The 26185-nt window shown below is 38.8% G+C and overlaps 1 protein-coding gene across 4 annotated transcripts in view; it reads left to right on the top strand.

Annotated features, from left to right (window-relative positions):
* LOC100725615 (protein kinase C-binding protein NELL1) overlaps window positions 1–26185 on the top strand; it is a 625998-nt gene that overhangs the window by 164378 nt on the left and 435435 nt on the right. For all 4 annotated transcript variants that reach the window (XM_063256792.1, XM_063256795.1, XM_063256793.1 and 1 more), the window contains exons 6-7: window positions 22490–22562; window positions 23197–23279. In XM_063256792.1, coding sequence (XP_063112862.1) covers window positions 22490–22562; window positions 23197–23279 — 156 coding nt within the window. The remainder of the gene's footprint in view (window positions 1–22489; window positions 22563–23196; window positions 23280–26185) is intronic.

Here is a 26185-nt window from a genome sequence, read left to right as displayed (position 1 = left end):
GTAAAGACAAAAATAATAAATTAAAGGGTGCATGGTGATTAGAGATGATAAATATATACAGGAATAACTGAACTGAGAAGCACTTCCTGAGATAACAAGTGCAGTCATCGAAGTAAAACTGCTGAACATTAGATTAGACACAGGCAAGGAGAGCATTAATGAAATGGAAAATGTCATCAAAGTAATTATCTTAACAGTGTATGAGAGAGAGCAGAACATAAGGAAGAGCCTGAAATATAGAAATCACAATTTTTTTTTGAGACAGGGTCTCACTGTGTAGTTCAGGCGGTCTCTGAGCGTACTTTGTAAGCCCAAGCTAGCCTTAAACTCATGGCAATCCTCCTGCCTCAGCCTCTTGAATGTTGTGATTACAGGCATGCATAACCATGCCTTGATAAAAAACAAATTTATATAAAAATGTTTACCTATCCCTTTAGTATGTGTGTACGTATATATGTATATGTGCATGTATGTATGTGTGCATGTGTCTATACACGTATAGTTGAAAATTCCAAAAGATCATATATAGAGTTTATGATCAAAGAGATCAATTCTCATTGTAGGAAGAAAATTAAGTTAGAGTGTGTGTTACCACCTGCTGCCTAACAAGTCACTTGGGACCCTTAGAGGTGTGTGGAGGTATTTTCCCTAGCTCACAGTTCTGTGGGTGGATCGGTTATCTTTCTGGTCTGGCCTGGCACCAGTGGGCAGGGGGACCTGAGGTGGCCTTGTCACATCTGGAAATGGGGTGGCTATGGCCTCCTGCTCCTCAGTCTGCTCCATGTGGTCTCCTCATCCATGCTGGCTCAGGCTTATTTACATGACTGCTGCAGGAATCTAAGCATAAGCCTAAAGGAAGCCCCTGTGCACTTGTGCCTCTCCAGGTTGTTCCACATCATCTCTTTTGCTGGTGTTTTATTTGTCCCAAGCCAGTCATTTGGTCAAATCTAGAATCAAAATGTAAAGAAACAGATTCCATCTCTTGAAAGGATGATGGGCAGTATTGCCTTGAAAAACTTGGATGCAAAAAAAATATAAATAAATAAAAATAAAAGAAGTATTTTTCACTGTTGAAATTATCTATTACACCAATTAAGGCAGCCACACGGTAATACTGGCAGAACAGCAGAATTTCAAAGATGCAAGGAGTATCTTAAAAGGCAGCAATGAAAAAAGCCAATTTTTTATTAAGGAGTAATGCAAATTGAACAGCCAGCTTTTAAATAGCAAAAGCAGAAGCCCAAAATATTTTCAAATTTTTAAGAGATAGTAACTCTCACATGCAGTGGCATATTCACAGCATAATTATTATTTGAGAATTCTTGTGAAATGAACACAGTTGTACACAAAGAAAACTCTTACTTTATTCGTGTAAGAATCTTCCCAGAAGGAAGACATAAGGTACAAGAATTGGTGAACAAACAAATACTTGAGAGCATGCACAAACCTGAATATTCATTGTTGAAGTAACAATTATGCCTCATTATATAAAAATAAAATTAAAAAATATTAATTAAATTATAGTAGGGGTCCTACGACTTTGGCTTTTGATTAATTTTAGACTTGAATTTAGACTTTAAATTAGTATGTCAAAAATTTAAACAAAACCATGTTCCATTCCCAAATTAATGTAGAATAGCCAATTTTTAAAAATCTCCATATGTTGGGTATGGTGGTGTGTTCCTGCAGTTCTAGCTACTTAGGAGGCTGAGGTGGGAGAATTCCTTGAGCCCAGGAAATTAAGACCAGTGTAGGCACACTAGACAGACCCCCCTCTCAGTACCTCCATCATTGCTGGGTGCTGTGATGCTTGCCTATAATCCTGTCACTCGGGAGACTGAGACAGGAAGATTGTTGTGAGTTTGAGGCCAGCTCAGGTGAGTTCCAAAGCCAGCCTGCACAGCAGAATAAAACTCTGTTTACAAAAAAACAAAAATCAGACTAAAATGAAACAACCCTCCATCAATCAAAAATAAAGGAAGAGAGGAAAAAAAAGTGTTTAAGATAGATGATGTAATTCCAGTTTCAGTATTCATTTTCAAATTAAACTACTAACAATTGAAAATTAGAAATGGGAGTGTTTTACTGGATCCCTAAAACTCAAATTTTGCTGCATTGTTGTTAACAATGCAATGATATAAAGTAGAAACCACACAAAACAGAGTCACCAAGTAGCTTTTCTAAAGGAAAAATAGGCCAAAATAAATGAAAAGCCTCGAGGAGCTCCAGCAATCGCACCTTCTAGGCCAAATGGTTGTTACACAGTGATAAACAGTTCAAAGATGCATTGGCTTAGTAACAGAACCTCAAAATACACATTGCTGCCTTGCCAAAGAGTATGAAAGGGTGGTCTTCTTGTGACAGGTTGCATGGGCACCTGAATGACCCTGTGGGGAAAAAAACTGATCTTCATCCTTATTTCATACCACATGCAAAATCAATTCCAGGTGGACTCTAGATCTGCACTAACACACACACACACACACACACACACACACACACACACACACACACACACATGATAGAGGAATCTTTATGACCTTTATATACTAAAAATGATTTAAAACAAGACATAAGAATTAATAACTATAAATAAAAAGACTAGTATGCTAGAAGATAGAATATTTGCAACCATTTTTTTAACCAAAAATCATGACTGAGAGTTACCAGCATTCATGACTGAGTGTAAAAAGCCACAGCACAGGTCTAAAAGAAGCTGTAGAAAGTAGTTGTATCCTGTGAATCTGTTTTATCAACACTGTGTGAAGAGTGTCATATCAATAAAAGATCTAGCCAATTAAAAAATGGAAAGAAATACTAATGAGAATTTAACAAAAGGAAATATTCAGGAGGGGTGAGCAGAGGAAAAAGTATTGATCTGTAATCAGGGAAAGTAAAACCAAAATGGGGACACTCAATACCTTTCAGGATGGCTAACAGTACCATGTATGTGCTGAGTACCTGAACTTCCGTCCACTACTGGAAGGTGTGAAAATTGGCTTAAGAATTGTTGAAAACTGTTTGGAGCTGTGTATATTAAATGAGAATAGATGTACACGTGTTTTGATCAATGAAGAATATGTCCAGATATAAGTCTCATAGAGAGGTATAGTTTATATACTAAAAAGAATGCATAAAAATGATTAAAATAGTAATATTCATAACATAAAGATACAGCAACCCAAAATCCATCAATTATGGAAGAGATATGCATATGGTGCTGTCTTTTAACAGCAGGATTCTGCAGAGCATTTAAAATGAATAAATCTTGTAGCAGCAACATGGATGAACCTCACAAGCAGTGAGTCCAGAAGTAGACTTTATTTCACTGACAAAAGTTCAAACACAGGCGAAGCTAAGCTGCAGTGTTAAGGTCTGGGTGTCCTCTGCACAGGGCGGGTGATGGTTGGGATGGGAGGTGAGGATGGCTATTGGGATATGTCCTCACATTATTTATTGAGCTGTGCAGCTGTGTTAATTAATTAAATTAATTAATTAACTTTAATCCATCAGTAGGTACTTTTGTGATTTGTGTGCTATATATATATATATATATATATATATATATATATAGTGTTCTTTATTAAAAACAGGTACTAAGCACATATACAAATATGTGCAATAGATATTCCAAAGAAAAATGGATAAATATCCCATTGCATTGGAAGATTTTTAAAATATATTTCTCTCACTAATTCATAGTTTTATGCAGGCAAAAAAACTGGTGAGCACATAGATTGAAACACCTTACCCAATGAATTTACCTAGTGGCAACACGGAAACCCATAACCAACTATTAACGCATTTAGTATGTGAGATGTTTATGAATGCTGACCATGTGAAAGGCCATTTACAGTAAGGCTCAGGAGTATGCTAGCTCATGATGGTCCATATCCACTGATGAGCATGTAATTACATTACTAATACATAGTGAAGAGATAACTGGCTCCCAATCCAGACATTTGAAATAGAAAACAGCTTTTTACTTTCAAGTATGCTAATTTGTTTTTACCATAAAAAAGTATTAACACAATTTGATACATTAAATACAAGAAAAAATCCCAGTGATTGTGTTAAGAGGCTCAGAAAGCACTAGATAAAATTCAATATAGATTTGAGATAAACAAAATTCTTGGTGAACTGGGAATAGAAGAAAATGTTACTAAGCTAATAAAGAGTACATAAAGTAAATATACAAAAAATATAAGACTTATCATTTAAATATTAAGATGCTTCTTATTAAAATCAGGGTCACAAAAGAGTGCCTGGTATAATTAATGTAATGAGAGAAAACATAAAAAGTAGAATAAAAAACACATAGCAGCAAGTGCTTTAAAATTAAAACAATAGTAATCCTCTATTAATAACTGTATAGTAACAAAATCGAAAATTAAAGTAAGAGAAATAGACAATCATACAGTTCAAAATAGATTTTCAGTATTACGCTGAAAGTCCTTACTAGAACAATAAGCAAAAATCTTGAGTCATAAAAAATAAAAATGTAGTTATTCACAAATCTATAATAGCTTGCACAATACTAGGGTCCTTGAATTATTAGCAAGAACACTGAGTGTGAAGCCAGAGATACAGTCAATTGTGTTGCTAAACAAAGGCAGCAGCAACAGGAATAGAAATGCAGCCAAAGAGATGATTTCATTTATAATATCAAAAGATGAACAAAGCACTTATGAACCAGTTCGACAAAACACAGATGTGATGTTTATGAAGCAAGTCATCACTAAAGAAAGTGTATATCGAAAGAGGCACAGTGATTTTAGAGAAGGTTTACGATGAGAAAAACATCAAATATTTTAAAATTGATTTCCAGTTTCGATGATGTTGTAGTAAGACTTTTTTCCCTGGTAGAAAAGCCAACACTGAAATTGATATGAAAGCAAAAGGCCAAGAATAATTAAGCTGTTTTCTGAAGAAGGGATAGATAGTGACTTGCTTCTCACACACAGGTGGTTTCTGTAGGTTACAGGCTCAGCACTGTGCCATCACTACACAGCTCAGCACGTGGACCATGAGATCAGGATGGCGAGGCCCATCACCTCGTGTTAAGTGGAAACAGGGAAACCTGTGATGAAAGAATGAATTCATCAATCAGTAGTCCAGAAAATCAGTTATTTAAAAACATTTCATGTGTGACACACACACACACAGAACATTGACTCATGTCGTTGATTTTTGTGTATTTCATGTCAGGGAAAGCTTCCCTTATATATCTGGATGCCACTCATGGAAATCAGTTATAGCTGAGTGAAATACCTATATGTGAAAGCACAAATTTGTGCTTTGGAAAAGTCAACATAGAAGCTTATTGACATGATTTCAGAAGTTCTTTTTAAAAGTACATTTTTTAGACCAGTCTTGGAATCTGTTCTCTTGGGATTTGCTTCTCTGGAAGGCCACATGACTTTGCTGCAGCTTCTGTTTCTTGCAGGGGTGAGGGGTTCACAGGATAACCGTGGAGTCAGAAATGAACCCTGAAATCGCCATGAGAATGAGCTCACATCAGCCTTCTGGGGAATGAGATCCCACCGAGAAGAGAATCCTGTGGCATGGTTTATAGCCAGTTCACCCTCTGAAGCTGACATAGGTCAACTGTCAGATGATGGGTGATCCCTAGGGAGGATGCCCGCCACCCCCCAGAAGCTAGGAAGCTATGCTGGGTCATTCTCAGAGAGGAAAGGGAGTACCCTAGAAGCTAGGGAATGTGCTGAAGCTGACTCGAGCATCTAGAAACATCAAAGTGGAAAATTTCCACACTGAGACATCCCCATAATCCAGGGCACATTACAGAGAGACCACCTATCATAAAGACTCGTTCCCCACTAAACTGCAGACCTCAACACAGAGACACATCCACAATGAGAAAAGAAGGCAACTAGATACCGCTAGAAACATTGAGTTCCTGAAAAGCTAACCCCACAGATACTTAAGTAGGTGAAATTTCAGGCAAAGAATCTTTTTTAAAAATAAAACTGAAAAATTGTTTAAAAATTTAATTAATTAAAATGATCAGCAAGACCAAAGAAGGTACAAATAAGCCGGTGAATGAGTTAATGAGGACAATGCGTGACATGAAAGATCCTGTCTGTAAAGTGGCAGAAGTTCTGAAATTGAACTAAGCAGAGTCGGGCATGGTGGTGCAGTCTTATAATCCCAGCACTTGGGAGACTGAGGCTGGAGAATCACTGCAAGTTCGAGACCACCCTGGGCTAAAACGTGATCTTAAGGCTAGCCTGAACTGCGTAGTGACACTGTCTTAAAAAGAAACAAAACAAAATAACAAAACAGAACAAAACAAAAAGCTAAGCAGAAACCCTGAAAATGAAAGCACAGAAAACACACAAACACAAGGATATTGAAAAATGCACTCCTAAAGAATCAGTGGGTTACTGAAGAAATCAGCGTGGAAATTAAGTTCATACAGTACAGTAATAGTAGAATCACTAAGTATCTGAATCTATGGGGCCCACAAAAAGAAGTTACAGAAAAGTTTATGGCTATGAGTGCCTACCTTTGAAAAAAAGAGTGAGCTCCTTTTAATCTAATGGTACATTTCAAGGCCCTAGAAAAGCAAGAACTCTCCAAACCTCAAACCAATAAAAGAAAGGAAATAGTAAGTGTGGAAGTTAATGCAATTGAAACTTAAAAAATACAAAGGACCAGTAAATCACAGAGTTGTTTATTTGAAAAGATATGTAAGTGCAGTAAACCCTTAACCAAACTAACTGAAGAAAGTGAAGGCCCACTTTAATAAAATTCTAAACAAAATCAAAGAAATTACACTAGGCACCACTGAATCACAGAAATTACTTTCAAATTTTACATTCAACAATTTGGAGAATCTATCTGGAAGAAATGAATAATTTCCAAGACACATATAACCTTATAAATTGAGCCAAGAAGACATACAACATCTGAATGAATCAATAATAAGCAATAAAATTGAAGCACTAATTAAAGCTCTATCAACTAAGAAAAGCCCAGGACATAGGTAATTTATGGCTGCATTCTTCCAGGCCTTTGACGAGGCACTGACACCAGTGCTGTTCATAATTTTCCATATTAACAGAAAGGGAATGTGTTCTCCCAAATTCTTTCTGTGTCACCAATACTACCTTATACTGAAATCAGATATCTCAACAGGGATGGGAAACTATAAACTAGTTCCTTAATGGATATAGATGTAAAACCCTCCATAAGATCCTTGTTAACACAATTCGGCATCACATTTAGAAGATCACACGTCATAATCAAGTTAAGTTTATCCCACTGATGCAAGTATGGTTCAATACATGTAAATTAATAAGTATAATGCACTACATAATCTCAATAGGTGCTGAACAGATCTTTGAAACAATCCAACACTTGTTTCTGATAAAACACTCTGGAAAATGCTTCAAAATGATAAAATCCATACATGACAAACCCAAAATGACATCATATTAAATGAGGAAAACTGAAAGAATTCTCCGTGAAGTCTGGAAGGGCAGGATGTCCACTGTCACCATTCCTCTTCAATATAGTTCTTGCAACTTCAGCCAAAGCAAGAAGACAAGGACAGAAGTATTTGTAAAAGATATGGCTATGAAAGGCAGAACACGAAGTATCCCTGTTTGAAAATGCATGGTTCTCTACATGAAGTCCCAAAAAAAGATCAGCAAAATTTTTTATCTGATAAACATTTTCAACAAAGTAGCAGACTATAAAATAAGCACTCTGTAAAATAAAATCTACTGCTTTCCTGTATATCAGTGATGAACTCACTGAGAAAGAAATCTGGAAAACATTTTCATTCATTATTGCTTAAAAATTAAATTCCTGGGAATGAACCTAACCACAGAGATTAAAGATCACTATTGGAAGAAAAAAGTCAGAAGAGATAGTTGAAATTGGAAAGCTGTCCCTTGTTCCTGGATTGGCAGAATAGCAGTTAAAATGACCGATTGCCTGGTCCTTGGCAGCATTTCAGGGAGGAGAGAGTAGGAGCCCACAGGCTTTTGTGGCCTGTCATTGGCACGTGGTCCTTTCTAGCATGTTCCACTGGTCAAGCCGAGTCATGTGACCAGTGCCGGGTTTGAGGATGGGGAAACAGACTCCTCTGGATGTGTGGGTCTACAAGGCAGCTCAAGGTACAGGCACATGAGGGAATCCGTTATGTGTTTATGATTATGCCACCACGTACTTTCTCACTGAAACATTTCCTTCATCGCACTCGTGGTCTGAAAGAAGGTGCAGGGCAGGCTTCAGGGCAGTGACCTCTGCAGTCCCACAGGGCACTGCACTTAGGAAGATTTAATGCCCTCTGTTGCCATTTTCAAGTTTTTAGTAAGATTTGAAGAAGAGGCACCACCAATTATGCAAGTAAGTTAGTTTGTGTGGATGTTTTCTTGTTTAGTACTGTTCTTTCTTTCGAGGTTGCAAGCTTCACCGAGGTCAGAAATGTCTCTTCTTCACTAACTGATCTAGAACATCCCAGCTCTGTAACTGGCAGACAGTTTACAGATGCTTTTGGATTAATAATAGTTCCACCCCGATGAATCCATAGTTAAATGAAAGTAATTGTCATTTTGTGTTAAAAAAAATGTTTGTTAGCTCATGCTTACAGTGCATAATGGTTGCCTTCCTCCTGGGAAGTTGGTGCACATATAGAACACAGTTTAATTTTTTTCTAAGTTTCCTTCCCCTCTCTCCTTGCTACATGAAAACATCTGTAGTCCCCATGCGTCTAGGAGGCCTCACCCCGCCCCCGCCCCCCCCCCAGCGTCCTAACTCAGCACAGGACAGTGCAGACCAGCATCAGGTCTTAGCAGCAGGTCTGTGTGTACCCTTACTTTCACCTGGGCATTGCTGTCTTCTTGAAAGGACTGAGCTGTTCTTGACAATGAAATTGGTTGCAACTTTTTTTTTAAATTTCGCAGCTGTTTTTTTGTTTTTTTCCTCATCTGCTTTCATGATTCTACAGATGGTAAACATATGGTTATAGGCTCATAGAAAAAGATGCTATCTTGGATTCTTCCTATCTTTAATTCTTGTTTTTCCTTTCATGCAGAAAGTGAAAGTCATAGAGCTGAGAAATCATATACATTTGTAGATTAATATTTCTGTGCAGAAACAGCAGGTTGGCTAGTGATATGCTAAGGAGCTGACAGTTTTGATCACAATGAGTGCCGACCAGTGTCTGTCTTGGCTTTTTTGCAAGCTGAAATATTTTATGAAGTGTTTTCAGGGCAGAAATACAGGATTGGTTTCCATTTTGAACATATTCCTTCTGAGTGTCCCAGGTCTTACTTTTTGTTAGCCTGTGGCCAAAGCTTGAGTCCCTGCCAGTTTATAAACAGAACACATCTTCATGCACATATTAACATGCTGCCAGGAAACTCTCTCACCCCGTTTTGCTTTCCCTTTCAAAACAATTTGTTTCAGTCTTTTAGCTTACAAAAAAAATATAACCATTTTCTTCGATGTAAACAGAGATCTGCAGGGAAAGAGAACCCTTAAAGAAGAATTAGCATTTGTTTGGCAGTAAAGCAGCCCACATTTGTATTAGCTCTGGGTGTGGAGGAGAGCTTCCCTAACCTCAGTTCTGCCATACATTAGAAGGCCTTAACAGCACAATTTTTAATTTTTTTCTTTGCATCTTCATATATTTCTTACTGAAAAATGAGAAAAGTTCCGGGAAGAGTGGAAATACTGGGCTTGATTTCCTCAAACATTAAAGAGCCATGATACACAGCCTCTCCATGAACATTTATTTTCCAGAGCACCCTGAGCTGCCTGCAGGAGGGAGAGAAGATTAAACAAAAAGGGGAAAAAGTACCCTTTTTCCCCCTTCCATCAGCACTAAGAGTAAATTGTATTAATTTTGCTCTGCATATTTATTTAGTTGTTCAAGATCTGCTGAGGTTTAGCATTGCACAGTAAGGAAATGATAGTTCAGAAAATTAATAGCATAAAGAAGATTGCAGAAGGGAATATTAACAACTACAAACATCACTGAAAATCCCTTTTAGCACACTGTGAACATTTAATGCAAATAATTTGTTATACACATTTGATTAGTAGCCATCTGTTCAGACAATGAAATAGAACCACATTTTGATAATAGGAGGTCTTTGTAGCACTATCTTGTTAGTTGATGTAACTTCAGTTCTCCCTCAAATGATGCATTTTTACCTCCAGCATTTTATAGTGATCCAGCACTGGTTTTGGAGTTGGTAGGCCTCTAGTGCATGGTTAAGAATTTAGGTGATCTTTAGCAAAGTTCCTGGGACTATCAGAGCCTGAAGTTTCTCATAGGTAAAAAGATCAGATGAGTTCACCCTAGATTAGTAGTTCTTCTTTTTAAAATTTTATTTTAGAATAAAGCCAAGCAAAACAAAACAGAATGTAGCCAATCGAAACAGGACAGTGTAAATGACACAGGATTTCAAAACAAGGTAATAGGAAATCAACAATGGTTATCATAATGCCTCTTGTCATCAAAGTAGCTGCCCATACCTCCGTACATAGTGAAATCAAACAAAACAGAAACAGAGTAGAACCAATAAAAAGAAAACAATGAATGCAATACAGGACTTCAACACAAGATAATAGTGAATCCACAATGGCTACCATAAAGTATCTTGTTATCTTCGAAATAGCTGCCCATGCCCATGCCAAAATCAAACAAGATAAGACAGGATAAAACTCAACCAAACAAAACAATGAGAATGATAGAGGATTTCAAAACAAGATAATGTGGGATTAACCATGACTACCACCTTCAGAAGGAGACTTCTTAGGTGCTTCATTGCTTATTGTTATCCTCTGGATAAACACTCAGACTGCTGGCTTTAGACCTGCAGAGTCAGTGAAACACTAAATACTACCAGCATTGTTGCATTTTATCTCATTAGCTATCATCACAGCCTGTGTTTCTACAGATCACCAGGTCACTTACTGTGGGGAGGTGCATTGGTTCTTCTTGTCTTCCTGCCCCTGTGCAGTAAGGAGCTGGCATCTGGCTCTCCTCCAGTCAGCCCATGGTGGCACTGACTCATGGCAGATCTTGGCTTCTTGTTAACTTCTAGTTCTCCTCCACTGCAGTCTGCAAATGGCTTAGTTCTTAGTGGGATTATCGGAATCACTTCCTAAGTATACCAGAATGTCCTCTCCTAGCCTCTTTGAAAATTCTGATTATATGTCTTTGGGTTAAAAACTACTGCCCCACACGAGCCTAACATCTCCCAAAATTGTGTTCTGCTATATTGTGTAATTCAGAGTCTTCAGTATGCTCTTTTCTTAATATGGGGATGGAACTCAGGGCCTTTGCATGGAGTGATACACAGGATATTTCATTTTTTTGTTTTGAGACAGGGTCTTCTTAAGTGACTAAATTGCTTAGCCTGGGTTTGAACTTTCAGTCCTCTTGCCTCAGCCTCTGAGGGAGCTGGAATTGTAGGCGTAAGACACTATGTCCTGCTAGCTTTCAGGAATTTCATGCTTTTAAAATATTTACTGTGCCAAAGATGTGAAGTCTACTAAAAGAACAACAGTGTATCATATTGAGTTGGTTTATGTGGTATTTATATCTAGTAATACTGTTGGCTTCCATTCAGGCACCAATCAATGAGATTTTACTTTATTCCTGCATAGGCACAGGATTTTCTCTTTAAAAAATGTAAACTATTGAGTAAATACTCCTGCTCAAAAAGAGACCTGTGGTTGATACTAGAGTAGGCTTTCTTTCTTTCTTTTTTTTTTTTTAAGATGCAAGCCTTTGATCTGGAACAGCTTTTAAACATGTTTCCTGCTGAAACAGAAGCTCTGGGGTCTTGTGGGGAATCTGATTATTAGGCAAAACCTCAAGATATTTAGGAGCTTAAGGAATTTGGTATTTGAGAAACACTGCCAAGGTGAATGATGTGAAATAAAGCATAGGTCTGAAAACAAGGATCCAGTGAGGTCAGGTAATCCAGGGCCAGCTAAGTTGAAATTACAGCTAAGTACAGATTTCTTCAAGTTAAAGGAGGAGAAATACCAGAAATTCTGTTGTTTTATTGCCTGACTCCTTTCGGAGAGGTTACAGTGCTGGAAGGCACATTTTCTTGTGGAAATCCTCACAGATCATTTTCCTGGGGTGCAGGAAGAAGGCAGATCGAACTACTTTGTAATTTCATAATTGTGAAACCCCTGTTTGTGGTTGAGCAAATTTTTTTTTTTAATCAGCAAATATCTAGTTACTACGGACCCACATGGAAGCTCAACACAAGACCTCAGGGCTCATGTTCTTGAGAAATTGCATGGAGACCTGGTCAAAAGCACTGAGTGCGTGAATGTAAAAAAATGATTACAGTAGCACAGAGGTCCCCAACCTTTTTGACATCAGAGAGTGGCTTCATGGGATAAATTTTCCAGAGTGCAGAGTTGGAGATGGTGTGAGGTGACTCAAAGGGGCAGCACTTAGCTCCCTGTGTGTAGTACACATTAGGAATCTTGCTCCTGGGAGGATGGAACTGAGCTGCTGACCTGAGGGAGGTGAGACCAGGCAGGTTGTGAGCAGTGGAAAAGACTGTGAATGCAGGAAACTCAGCTCTCTGCCCTGGGCTCACCTACTGCTGGGCAGCCTGCTCCCTAAGGGGTGATGCTGCCTGGCCTAGCCCTGGGCTGGGCTTTCAGGGCCTCTGAAAAGACACATTGCCATGAACCCTTTTGCCTCCAGCACACTTAGCCATTGTCTCCCCTAGTTTTTGAAGCAGTTCTGGAAGACCTCTGTGAAAGAGTTGCTGGCCCAGACCGGACCCTTTAACCAGGAAAAGCGGCAGCCAAGTTACAGGACTCCTGCCTCCCCCGCCCCCTATAGATTTAACTGTAACCCTATACCCCCATCCCTAGAAACCTGTTTCTGGCGCTAAACGTTTGCCAATGAAATATCTGTGCATCTCTAATGGCCTTAGGGCACTGCCCTAAGCTTAGGCTACTTATATTCCCCCAGGCCACGTTTCCAAGAGAGAGATCGCCAGATTCCAACGGCCAGTGCGCCAGTCTCCTCTCCCTGTGTTTGTTCCCGGAATAAAGGCCTCTTTTGTCTTATACTCTTCAACTTTTGGAAGCATCATTTATCCTTTGAAGACAATCCTATCACTCTGTCTTGTACACAAATGTTTTCACATGTGCACACACTCACATGGTCTCACACTTCTCAGGGTGATGATTAGTGTTTGTATTGTTTCACTGCCAGCTTTTTTTAAAAAAAATTTTATTTAAAAGGAAAAAGAGAAAAAACAAAACATAGCGGTGTAAGGGTAAAAGTAATACAGAACTACAAAAATAAAAAAAAAAGTAAGAAATCGCCAATTAATACATTACATATTATCATCTTAGAGATAGCTGCTCAAGTCACAGTATCAGAGCATACAAAGTGGACATTCAAACAGAGAGACTCCAAACAGTTGTGTTCAATGATCCAACCAAAAACATTAATATGGTCAGCTATTTAACATCCCTAAACACACTTGGAGTTGTATCCTTCAGAGCACTTTTTTTCCCTCTCTTTTTTACAACAAAATTTACACATTTTGGGTTTTATTACTCCCTAGTTCTTTCTACTTTATTTTTGGAAGAGAATAAAGTCAAATATGGCAAAACCAAGCTGTCAGTCAAAACCAAGGATAGACATAGCACATGGTGTAAAAACAGAGTACAAGGTTATCAACAATGGTTACCATAATGCCTCTTGCTTCCTTAAAAAGAATTGTCTATCTCATTATATATTATAAAGTTGAACAAAACAGTAGAGAACAAGACCAATAAAAGTTAAACATTGCAAACATTCCAGGACTTCCAAAGGTGTTAATAGTCAAACCAGAATGGGCATCTTAGTGAATCTTACTGCCTATACCCTCAAACTTGATACTATTGTACAGAACAGAACACAGTCTAATCAGTCAAAACAAGATAGTGGGAGTATTATAGGACTTCAAATCAAGTTAATAGAAAATCAAAAAAAGTTACTATAATATATCCTGCTAATTTTTAAAAATTTTCCCCTTAATTAAAAAAATCATAAAAAATAACTAATTTTTTTAATGAATAAGGGAGAGATGGAGATAAAAGAGGACATAACAACATAACAATACAGGTCAAAGCATGACTGTATCAGCAACCTAGTGCTTCACCACCAAATAACCGGACTTAATAGTAGTTACCATAGTGTCTGTCTTTTTCCTTGAAATATTTGAATATAACTTCATATACTATAGCTTCAAATATTTCCATATCAAGAAACCCAGAAAAAAGCCATTCCAATTAATAAGTGAAAACTTTATAAGGCTTCAAGGCCACATAATGGGGAATCATGATTACCACATACTTTTATATGTTTGAATCATTACTTACATTAGGGAAACTATTCGGTATTCACACATGCGAGATCGATTTATTTCACTTATGAGTATGGTCTCAAGCTGTGCCCATTTATTGATAAATATCTCAATGTAATCCTTCTTTATAGCTGAGTAATACTCCATTGTATAGAAATACCACAACTTTTTTATCCATTCCTCAGTTGATGGACACTTGGGTTGTTTCCAAGATATGGCGATTACAAATTGTGCTGCTATAAACATAGGTGCACATATATCACTGTGGTATGATGCTTTCAGTTCTTCTGGGAATATGCCTAGAAGTGGTATAGCTGGGTCATATTGTGCTTCCAGTCCTAGTTTTCTGAGAAATCTCCAGACTGACCACCATAATGGTTGCAGTAGTTTACACTCCCACCAATAGTGCAGGAGAGTTCTTTTTTCCCCACAGCCTCTCCAGCACTTGTTGGTGGTGATTTTCTTGATCTTGGCCATTCTTTCAGGAGTGAGATGAAATCTCAATGTGTTTTTGATTGGCATTTCTGTAATGACCAATGATGATAAACATTTTTTTCATATATTTATTTGCCATTTGTATTTCTTCATCTGAGAATTGTTTATTGATCTCAGATGCCCATTTTTGGATTGGGTCTTTGAATTTTGGCGGTCTGATTTTTTTAAAATTCTTTATATGTTTTAGACAGAAGTCCTTTGTCTGAGGGGGAGTTCACTAAGATTTTTTCCCAGTTTGTGGGTTTTCTTCTCACCATGCTGGAGACTTCTTTTGACATGCAGAAACTTTTTAATAAGAGGTGATGCCAGTTATTGATTCTGGGAAGTATTTCCCGTGCGCTTTGAGTCTTGTTCATGAATTCTCTACCTATCCCTATGTCTTCAAGGTTTCTACCCAATTTGTCTTCCAATAGATTTAGTTGTTTCTGTTTTAATATTCAGATCTTTGACCCATTTAGATTTTAATTTAGTACATGGTGATAGACATGGGTCTAGCTTTAGTTTTCGGCAAATGGAGAGCCAGTTTTTCCAGCACCATTTATTAAAGAGACGTCGTTCTTCCAGTGAACCTGATTGGTTCCTTTATCAAAGATAAGGTGGTTGAGTGTGTTTGTAGTTGTGGTTGTATCTTCTAATCTATTCCATTGATCCTCTGCTCTGTTATGATTCCCGTACCATGTTGATTTTACTACTGTTGTAGTATAACTTCAAGTCAGGGATTGTGATGCCGCCTGCCTTACCTTTGCTGCTTAGAATTGCTTTTGCTATTTTAGGTCTCTTCTGGTTCTAGATGAATTTTAGGAGTGATTTCCTCTAGATTTATGAGGTATGTTGATGGTATTTCTATTGGGATTGCATTGAATCTGTGTAACAGTTTTGGGAGAATGGCCATTTTCACATTATTTATTCTTTCTATCCATGAGCAAGGGATGTCTTTCCATTTTCTAAGATCATTTTCAATTTCTTTTTTCAGTGTATTATAATTTTCCCTGTATAGGTCTTTCACTTCTTTCGTAAGAGTAATTCCTAAGTATTTCGTTTTTTTTGCTTGCTAATGTGAAGAGTGCAGTTTCTCTTATTTCCCTCTCTGTGATTTTGTTGTTCATGTATAGGAATGCTATTGATTTCTGAGTACTGATTTTGTATCCAGCCACATTACTGAATTTATTTATCGTATCTAAGAGTCTTTCAATGGAGTTTAGGGGGTCTTCTATGTAGAGTATCATGTCATCTGCAAACAATGATAATTTAACTTCTTCTTTTCCTATCTTTACCCCTTTTATTTCTCTCTCTTGTCTAATTGCTCTGGCTAGTACTTCCAGTACTATATTAAATAGGAGTGGAGATAAAGGACATCCTTGTCTTGTGCCTGATTTTAAAGTAAAGGCTTTCAATTTTTGGCCATTTAGTATGATGCTGGCTGTGGGATTGTCATAGATGGCCTTTATTATATTGAGGTAAAGACCATCTATTCCAATTTTCTGTAAAGTTCTTATCATGAATGAATGTTGGACCTTATTGAAGGGTTTTTCTGCATCTATAGAAGTGATCATGTGATTCTTACTTTTGGCTCTATTGATATGGTGTATTACATTTATTGATTTACGTATATTGAACCATCCCTGCATGCCTGGGATGAATCCCGCTTGGTCATGGTGTATGATCTTCTTGATGATTTGCTGTATCCTATTTGTCAATATTTTATACAGGATTTTTGCATCTGTGTTCATTAAGGAGATTGGTCTGTAGTTCTCTTTTTTAATTGGGTCTTTCTCAGGCTTTGGTACTAGAGTAATATTTGCTTCCAGAAATGACTTAAGAAGGATTGCTTCCCTTTCTATTTCATTGAAGAGTTTGAGGAGTGTGGGAATTAGGTCTTCTTTGTATTTCTTGTAGAATTCTGAAGTGAATCCGTCTGGGCGTGGACTTTTCTTTGTTGGTAAGGACTTAATTACATTTTCAATTTCATTAACGGAGATTGGGTTATTCAGCAGTTTTACTTCCTCTTGATCTAGCTTTGGTACTTCATATGTTTCTAAGAATCTGTCTATTTCTTATGTGTTATCAAACCTTTGAGAGTAAATGTTTTCGAAATAGGTGTTGATGATCTTCTGTATTTCTGCAGGTTCTGTAATGATTTCACCTTTTTCATTTGTTATTGCATGAATTTGAGCTTTTTCTTCCCTTTTTAAAATTAGGTTGGCTAGAGGCTTATCGATTTTATTTATTCTTTCAAAGAACCAACTCTTTGTTCGTTGATTCTTTGGATTATTTTCTTAGTCTCTATTGCATTGATTTCTGCTCTGATTTTTATAATTTCCTCTCTTCTTTTGGCTTTGGGCTTGACTTGCTCTTCTTTTTCTAGCTTTTTGAGGTATAGCCTCAGGTTATTTATTAATATTCTTTCTGTTTTCCTGATGTGGGAACTCAGTGCAATAAATTTTCCTCTGAGGACAGCTTTCATTGCATCCCACATATTCCGGTAAGTTGTATCTGCATTTTCATTTTCTTGTAGGTATTGTTTAACTTCTTATTTAATTTCTTCTGTGATCCTCTGTTTACTCAAGAGTGTGTTATTCAGTTTCCGTGTGTTTGTGGGATTTTTGCAGTATCTTTTATCATTAATTTCTGATTTCAGAGTACTATGATCCGATAACATGCAAGTGATGATTTCAACTCTTTTGCATTTGTTTAAATATGTTCTGTGAGCTAATATATGGTCTATTTTATAGAATGATCCATGTACTGCTGTGAAGAATGTGTATTCTGATGTTGTTGGGTGGAACATTCTATATAAGCCTATCAAATCCATTTGTTTGCAGGTGTGATTCAGTTCTGTTATTTCTTTGCTCATTTTCTGTCTGGTTGATCTGTCCCTTGGTGTCAATGGCGTATCAGGTCTCCTGTTACAATTGTGCTACTGATAATTTGAGTTTTCATTTCTGTTAATAGTTGTTTTGTATAACTGGGTGCTCTGGAGTTTCGTGCATATATATTTAAGGTAGTTATCTCTTCCTCTTGGAGTTTTCCCCTAACGAGTATGTAGTGACCTTCTTTGTCCTTTATGGTCATTGTTGGTTTAAAGTTCACGTTGTATGCAAACAGAGTGGCTACTCCTGCTTTTTTTTGGATTCCTGCTGCATGAAGTATTGTTTTCCATCCTTTGACTTTCAGTCTGTGAGTATCCTTCTGGGTTAGATTGGTTTCCTGTAAACAGCATATGGTTGGATTTTGTTTCTTGATCCATTCTGCTAGTCTGTTTCTTTTGATTGGTGCATTGAGAGCATTTACATTAATGGTTATAACTGTTAAATGCTGGTTTATTGTTGACATGTTATCTCTCTGCTGTTGCATCTTTATCTTTCTGTTCTGTTTAATTATCTGCTTTGCTTAGTGGTTTCTTCCTTTGTGTATCTAAACTGTCTTTCAATATTTTTTGCAGGGTTGGTTTGGTGTTCATGAAGTTCTTCAGCTGTTCTTTGTCATGGAAGTATCGTATTTCACCATCAATTTTGAATGATAGTTTTGCAGGGTACATCAGTCTAGGTTGGAAATCATTTTGCTTTAGGATCTGGAATACTTCACTCCATGCTCTTCTTGACTTTATTGTTTGTGCTAAGAAGTCTGCTGTGATTCTGATAGGTTTTCCTTTATAAGTGATCTGTCTTTTCTCTCTGACAGCTTTTAATAATCTATTCTTGTGCTGGATTTTTGGGATGGTGATTATTATATGTCTGGGTGTAGTTTTATTTTCGTATGACTATTTGGAGTTCTATATGCTTCACTGATCCTGATGTAGTTTCTGATCTCATGCTTGGGAAATTTTCAGCTATTACTTCTCTGAATATCCTCTTGACATCCTTTATGTTGTCTCCTTCTTTTTCATTAATCCTTATCAATCTTATGTTATTTTTCTTTGCATCATCTTGCAGTTGTTTAATTGTTATTTCCTGATTCCTTGTTAATTTGAAAAGATCTTTCCTTTCCTGTTCAGTAGCTGCCATCCTGTCTTCAAGGTCTGAAATTCTATCTTCACTTTCATTGAGGCAGTTTTTACAGCTTTCAGTGAAGTTTTTTATTTCTGGTATATCTCTGTGCATCTGCATTATGTATTCTGTTTGTTTCTTATATTGCTCATCTAGGGATTCTATCTTTTTGTTTAGTTCCTCCAATTTTTTAACTTTGTTTTCTTTAGATATATTCCGAATCTCTTTCATTTCTTTTATCATTTCATCTTTTACCTGGGAGATTATTTCGAATTTGAATTTCTTTAAAGCCTCCAGGAGTTGCTTGTTAATTTCAGTAGCTATTGTGTCCGATATTTGAGGTGAATGGCATATATTTTCTTCTGTATACGTTGTTCCTAGGGCTTCTTGAGATGGTCTGGAGTTTTGCCGTTGTAATTTGGTCTTTCGTTTTGTTATTTTCCTATATTTCTGTGTTTCAAGTGTTATTTGAAAGCTTTCTCAGGGTTTATTGGAATTCCACTTCTATGTTTGCAGCTCCTTGGACTCTGGCACCCAGTTCCCGCAAGCCACTGGGCCTGTAAAACCAATGGCCCACTTCTGCCTGTTTAGAACTCTGTAGTTCCAGAGAAGCTCGGCCCCAGGGACACTGTGCGCCCTCCTGCTTACTGGAAGCTCCACAGTTCTCCAAGTGCAGGCGGAATGAGGAGGTGGATGTAGATGCCTCAAACCCACTTATGCACTTCACTACACCTGGTAGCCTGGAGGGTCCCGAACAGTCTGGGCTTGGGGCAGAGTGAACTGAGCACTTACCACAGGTCGTGTGGCCTCTGGAACTCGTGATGATTGCCTGCTTGCTGAGATATCCACAGTCCTACAGACACACAGGGAGGCGGATGCACCCGCCTCAGATCTGCCCAGCCCTTCCTCTGCACCCCGATGGTGTGGTGTAGCTGTCCCAGATAGGCTGGGCTTCGGCGATAGTGTGCGCCTGCCTGCTTGCTGGAAACTCCATAGTTCTTAAAGCGCAGCCGGAATGGTGAGGCGGAAGTAGATGCCTCAAACCCACTTATGCACTTCACTGCACCCGAAAGCCTGGAGGGTCCCAAACAGTCTGGGCTTTGGGCAGAGTGCACTGAGCATTTACCACAGGCCGCGGGGCCTCTGAAATTGATGATGATTGCCTGCTTGCTGAGATATCCACTGCCACGTTTGTTTTAATCCAACATTAAATTACATCCATTCAGCATCAAGTAACATTCCAACCTTGATTCACTTAACAAGAGTCAGTTTTTATGCCAATATGTGTGCTAAGCCCCATGACCTCTCTACAGGCGCTGGGTGACCCAAGTACTATGGGTTTTGGTGTTAGTGAACATTGTAAAGCCATCAGCTCTTATTTCTGTTTTTGTTCCAGTCTACATCACTGACCTTCATCCAATGCTGTGTGTATATGACATACTCACAGGGGCCAGAGGTTAAAAGTGGGGACAAGAGATAGAGGAAAGGTGTGGGGAAGCAATTTATAATTTGTCAAATATCTAAAATTAGTAGCGTCCCTTAATTAAAAAATATAACAAGGAAAAGTGCTGTGTCTTAGTTTTTAAATATTGGACAAGTGGGATGGAGTGTTTCCTAAAATATATTTTATAATTATTTTAAAAATATAATTGATACCTTGGTACATTTCATCCACATTTCTGAGTTCTCTTTCTATGGGTGAAAAAACTGAGAATGATTTAGAGTTTTCTGATGAATAGAAGATAGAGGGGCAGCATATTTTCCCAGCAAATATATGGATTTTTCCCACTCATTATCCCTGAGGTTGGTGGCTGTCCTGGTTTGCCTGGGAACATCTTGCTTTTAGCGCTGAAACTCCCCATGTTCCAGGAAATTCCTAAGTCCTAAAGCAAATCAGTCTGGTTGGATACTCTAAATAAACCCATAATCATCTTGATTAGTGAGATGTATTTCTAAGGTAATATTTAATTCTCTGTGATGGGTCATTGTTTGATGGAAATTTATAGCTTTGTCTGAAATATACACATGCACACACACATACTTACATACATAAATATATATACGCACTTTGTAGTAACAGTACAGAGTTCTAAAATGAGCTTGGATGCCTGTTTAACTGACCTAGAACTTGAGTGCTGGAAGGATCGTTAACTTTTTTTATCCAGCACTGATTTTCATGAGGAAGTAACTGAGGCTCAGAGAAGGTGTTTATTTATTGCCTGTGACCATTCAGGAGGTTAGAGGCTGGTCCAGAATGTGAACCCAGGCCCCCTTACTCTTTATCTTTTACTTTTCCTATGTGTGGAATATGTCTGAAAGGTGCCTTAGCCTCCTCCTTCTTCTTTTCTTTTTTATTTCTTTTCCCTGGTACTGGTGCTTGAACCCAGGGCTTCTAAAGTAAGTAACATTTTCAGTGTTTTCCTTTTAACTTGTCCAGGATCACCTTGAAATTGTGATCTGCTTGCCTTAGCCCCCGAGTGGCTGGGATAAAGGCAGGCATGAGTTTGCATGGAAAATAGAGCGGCCCAGTCCCAGAGAGACACTGATGCCCTTGGCGTGCGCTGCATTAACTTCTCTCTGGCCCTCCTCTGTGTGCGGTGATCAGTGAACACTGAGGAGCAGTGGCAGAGCCTTCTTGCCCCTGGGGAGGCCTCTGCCTCTTTAGCCACAAATACCATCCACACAGAGGAGGAGGTTCAGGCATGTGTGTATTCCTATGAAGCAGTGCTGTGATTTTGCTGTTTATTTTAATATTTGTAGCTTGAAATACTAAGCAGAAAACAGTATTTGCTGATTGCCTTCTGTGGAACTGGAAGAGGGGCACATAAATGGTGCTCGGTGCTCCCTCTGAAAGCCTTGCAGCACTGTCTGAGGCCCATATTTTATTTATAGATTAAGCTCAGAATTCTGAGCCAGCTTCTGCATCTTCCATCTGTTCTGTGATATCTTTTCTATCAAATCAGGAAAAAACAAACAAACAAACCTAAAAACAGAATCTTAAATTTAATATGAAAAATCCAGAACCGAAGTCAGTATTTTCACTGAGAGAAGCTATTCCCGATAGCTTTCTTAAAGTGGGGGAACCCTTCCCTTCTGGATAAACTGCAGCATTACGAGAGCACCTTTTTTTCTCACAGAGCTTGAGCAAGTCTAAAGACTCAGCTCCAAGGACCCAGTTGAAGAAGGAGATCATTAGGGAATTGTTCCGAGGTCTAGCTTTTGTTTCTTGACTAAATGAATCAATGGGAACATTTCAGTCTGTTATGTCTGTCTTCCCACTTTAAAGCAGAAGTCCTGTAATTCAGCAATATTTCATATACCGGGATGATTAAGGCGGTGAAGAGAATGTTAACTGCACCAGTGTCTGTTTAGTTTTAGTTGAAAACTCTCTCATTGACAGATCTGGGCGCTGGGACCTCTTTGGAATTAAACAGTGCCAGCTGATGATGGCTTTCTCACCATGCAGCTCTGGCTCAGAGTTTCTAGAGGAGAATGACTTGGTTTGGCTCAGCGTGGGAGAGGTCAGCTCCCCTTATGAGTGAACAATAGTCTGACCTCCGGGGCTGCAGGCTGCACAGGGCCTCTGGAGCTATGACTGGGCTCGTGATTACCACTTGTCTCTTTTCCATCAAGGGTGTCATCCAGGACGGAAGGATCATCTTCATGCCGAATGGGTACATAACACAGTGTCCAAACCTCAATCGCAGTAAGTAGCACCTGAATCACTTGTGGGTTTTAAATACTGCAAAGCTAGCTCATGGGGTCAGAGAAACAACCTCAGGAGGGCTCAGGTAGAAGCCAGTGCTGGCTTCTGGGACTGTGAGGGTCCTGGAAGAAAACTCATTATCTGTATTGTGTGTTTCTGTGTCTGTGAAGTTTTAAGAAGGTTTGCTTCTATACAGCATTAACATTTGGATATAGGAAAAGGGTTGTGTTAATAGGCTCTGTGTAAGACAGATATGTTCAGTGTTATGTATATGTGTGTGTTTTAAATATTACTATTACACCAAACTGTTGTTTAAACTTCTGGACCTGGATATGAACTCCCTTTTTCTCTCTTATAATACTTTATATTTTTTTCCCATCACCTCTCTATCAAAATGAGGGTTTGATTTTGAACTGTCATGTGGCCTTTTTAGTCAACAATCCCCTTTTCCTGTTTCTTTCTTTTTCTTATGAATAAAGAAAAAGATCCAGGCCCAAAATCCTCTCTGATTTCACCCAGATTTTACCCAAAAGAACAAAAACCCTCCTACCATCAAAAAAGGTTAAGATGTTTTAAAATTTTTTTTCTTACATTAGCACAAGATCAATATATATTTTATATTTTTTTTATTGAGCTTGCCCTACCTGCAGTGATTTCTTAAGCCTGGTGCAAGGAATCATGGATTTACAAGAGCTTTTGGCCAAGATGACTGCCAAAGTAGGTATTTGAATTTCACTTGTGATGTTCATTTCTTTTCCTGTCATATCGAGAGCTTAGAGTGATCTGTCATGATGGAAACATTTTTAGCACTGGCACCTGCAATATGTTACAACAAGAATGTTTTATTTTCTGCTGAAATTGGACTTCTTCTAGTAAGCATTCAGGCCTTTGATGCTCGTAGGCTGCATCTAAATGTTGTTCTTGAAAAATATTTGGAAGCAAGAGGCAATCTGTATTAGTGTAGATTCCCTATGAGAGGAAAAAGAATTTGCCCAATGGCTATTAACAGAAAACACTGTAAGATGATGCATGGTCAGAGCCACTCCTGCCTATAAAAGTCAATGCATTTTAGATATGAGTAATTGCCAACAATCACGAGGAGGCAAACTAGCTGTTGTTAGAATCAGATCACTGTGCTAGGAAGACCTCACCTAGGCTCTGTTTCATGACTGATCCTAAGTTGAACAAGGAAGAAACAATATTTGCCTTCTGACACTTTCAGCTTTTAAGATTCTGCATCTTTTCTTCCTCTCTATCACCCACGTAGCGAACATCTTGGGAGAAACTTCTATCTGCCAGTCACTGTGTTAGGCTTCTAGCTGCACTGATGAACAAGGCCTGACTTCTGCCTCACAAGTGGCTGCAGGGAGTGGCGGAGCCAAAATTTAAGCAGTTAGAAGCTTTGGTGTCTGTTCATGAGGTGTAGATTCATGATGAAAACCCTGCATTGAAAAAAAATAGAGAATGTGGCTGATGCTGTTAGGATACCAATTAGCTATGGATGTGGGTTTGGCCTAGGGTGAAGAGAGAATTAGGGTGAGCCTAAGAGACATTATATTCTGCCAGAGGAAGAATTTTAATAGCAGCAAAGATGACACATTTATTCTTTTCTACTTGGGCTGTGACTGCCTTCTCCCTTCAGGCAGGGCAGGCAGACAATACTCGGAGGGTTGCCCAGTGATGGGAGACAGGGCTGTGTGTTGGATTCATGGACTCCGCCCCTGAAAACAGTGTTTTCATGTAGAACTGGAATTTTAGTCAAACCCAGTCCCCTTTTGTCTGGGAGGTAGAAATGGGATATTTTTGCAAAGAGAAAGATGGAGTCTGGAGCGTGAGACTGAAGCGTCCGCCTTTACTGCACAGCACTGGAGAAATGTGAACAAGGGCAGATGTCCACCCTCCCAGCCTGCGGCCTGTGGAGGCTTTTATTTTACGTTGTCTGGAGCGGTCAATCTCAATACTGTTAGTTATATTTTAGCATGCTACAGATTTTGAAATCAGAAACATGCCACTCAGTCTCAGGCAATTGAGGGTCTCCGCAGACTCTGAGGATGCCCTTTTCTTTCTCTTTACGGGGAACCATTTTTCTCTTTTAGCTGTACATTATCTAGAAGCTGCAGGGAGCTCTGTCCTCAGAGCACTATAATATAAAATGGGCACTAGGGAGGCAGAAAGTATTTAATTGTGGGACACAGGGAGCAGAAGATGGTTTAATCTGCTTCCTGAACCCCACCTTCCTCCCCCTGGCATTTTGGCAGACTTGGAGTCTGTTCCTTCCAAACTGTGAAGAGAATTACAATTCTGTCACTGAGTACTTCCATTTTCATTGCATAATGTGTAATCTGTGGTAATCCCAAGCAGGAATTGTCAAAAAAAAAAAATTTTTTTTTCCGAAAATAGCCTGCCAGTAAACACTGGGCTTTTTAAGTTAAGAAGCAAAATTGAGCACATTATGTGTATAACTATTTCATTTAAATGAAATTATTTATAATTGGTGAAAACAATCATTGAAAAATATAAAAACTATTCTTAGCTCACAGAATGTTCAGAAGCAAGCGATAAACCAGACTGGGACCATGAGCTTCATTTTGTCAATCTTTGATCTAGAAGGAACTGGAAAGTCCACTCAAATGGGCCATACTTATTGAACATTTTGCATGTGTTAGTTCCAACTCCTAAGGATTTTAAATCAATTCTCACAATAATCTTGTAAACTGAGTTTATTGTCCTTCTTTGAGAAGGCCATGGCCCAGAAAGGTTGCTTTCTACAGGATAGTAAATAGCAGAGCTGGGACCTGAACTCAGGTACTAAGATTCTGAAAACTGATGTGACGGAGAAAGTTTATGGGTGAAAAAAAGAGGGATTAGAAAGAAAGTTAGAATCCATAAAGTGCTGCTAACTGTAGAGGGAAGGAGGTAACTATAGCGGGAAGGAGGTGGCTGTAGTAACACGAGGCTGGAGATCAGAGGAATGAGCAAATAAAACAGGCAAAGAGCAGCGCCTGTGTGATGGCTTGTGGAGCTGAGCTAGATTTCAGTGACTCCCTTTGGGAGTGAGAACAGAGCTGGCAGCAGCTCCTCAGGAAGGAGAGTCCAGGAACAAGGCCTTGCACCTCGCCTTTCGGCTCTGAGCTGCTTGTTTACCTTGGAAAGCTGTGGGAGGTCTGTAGTCTTGGGTGACACTGGGTGTGCTCTTGCCAGTTCCACTTGGGCACACCACGCACTGTGTCATCTGACTGCTGAGAATCAGTCCTCAAACCTGGGAGAGGCATGTGACTCCTCAGGGAAGAACTTTTAAGAATTCTGAGGGAGGATTCCACCCAGCATCCTGCCCTGCTGTAGCTGGTACTCAGACCTGAACAGAAAAGGTTCTCTCTGTGCTTTGTGCCAGGCTTATCTCCTTTGTGTTAACGTTAAAACAGGGTACAGCCTGGGGATCCCCCACTTTCCTGTAGGAGCTTCTTTTAAGACCCAGTTCTTGGGCTGATCTCTTTTGAGTCTGCTCCCCTCATCTGCACAGTCTTCAAGATAAAAGCTTATGGACAGGATGGAGGTGGGCTTTGGTGCTCACTTGGCTCTTGGGATCTCTGCTGCCACCTTCTGTTGACCTCTGTGCTGTTCTT

The sequence above is a fragment of the Cavia porcellus genome, unplaced genomic scaffold (assembly GCF_034190915.1).
Source record: "Cavia porcellus strain 051 isolate PalLab524CR breed Dunkin Hartley unplaced genomic scaffold, mCavPor4.1 scaffold_9, whole genome shotgun sequence".
NCBI classification, from domain to species: Eukaryota; Metazoa; Chordata; class Mammalia; order Rodentia; family Caviidae; genus Cavia; species Cavia porcellus.
This window is presented reverse-complemented; position numbering and strand designations above follow the sequence as displayed.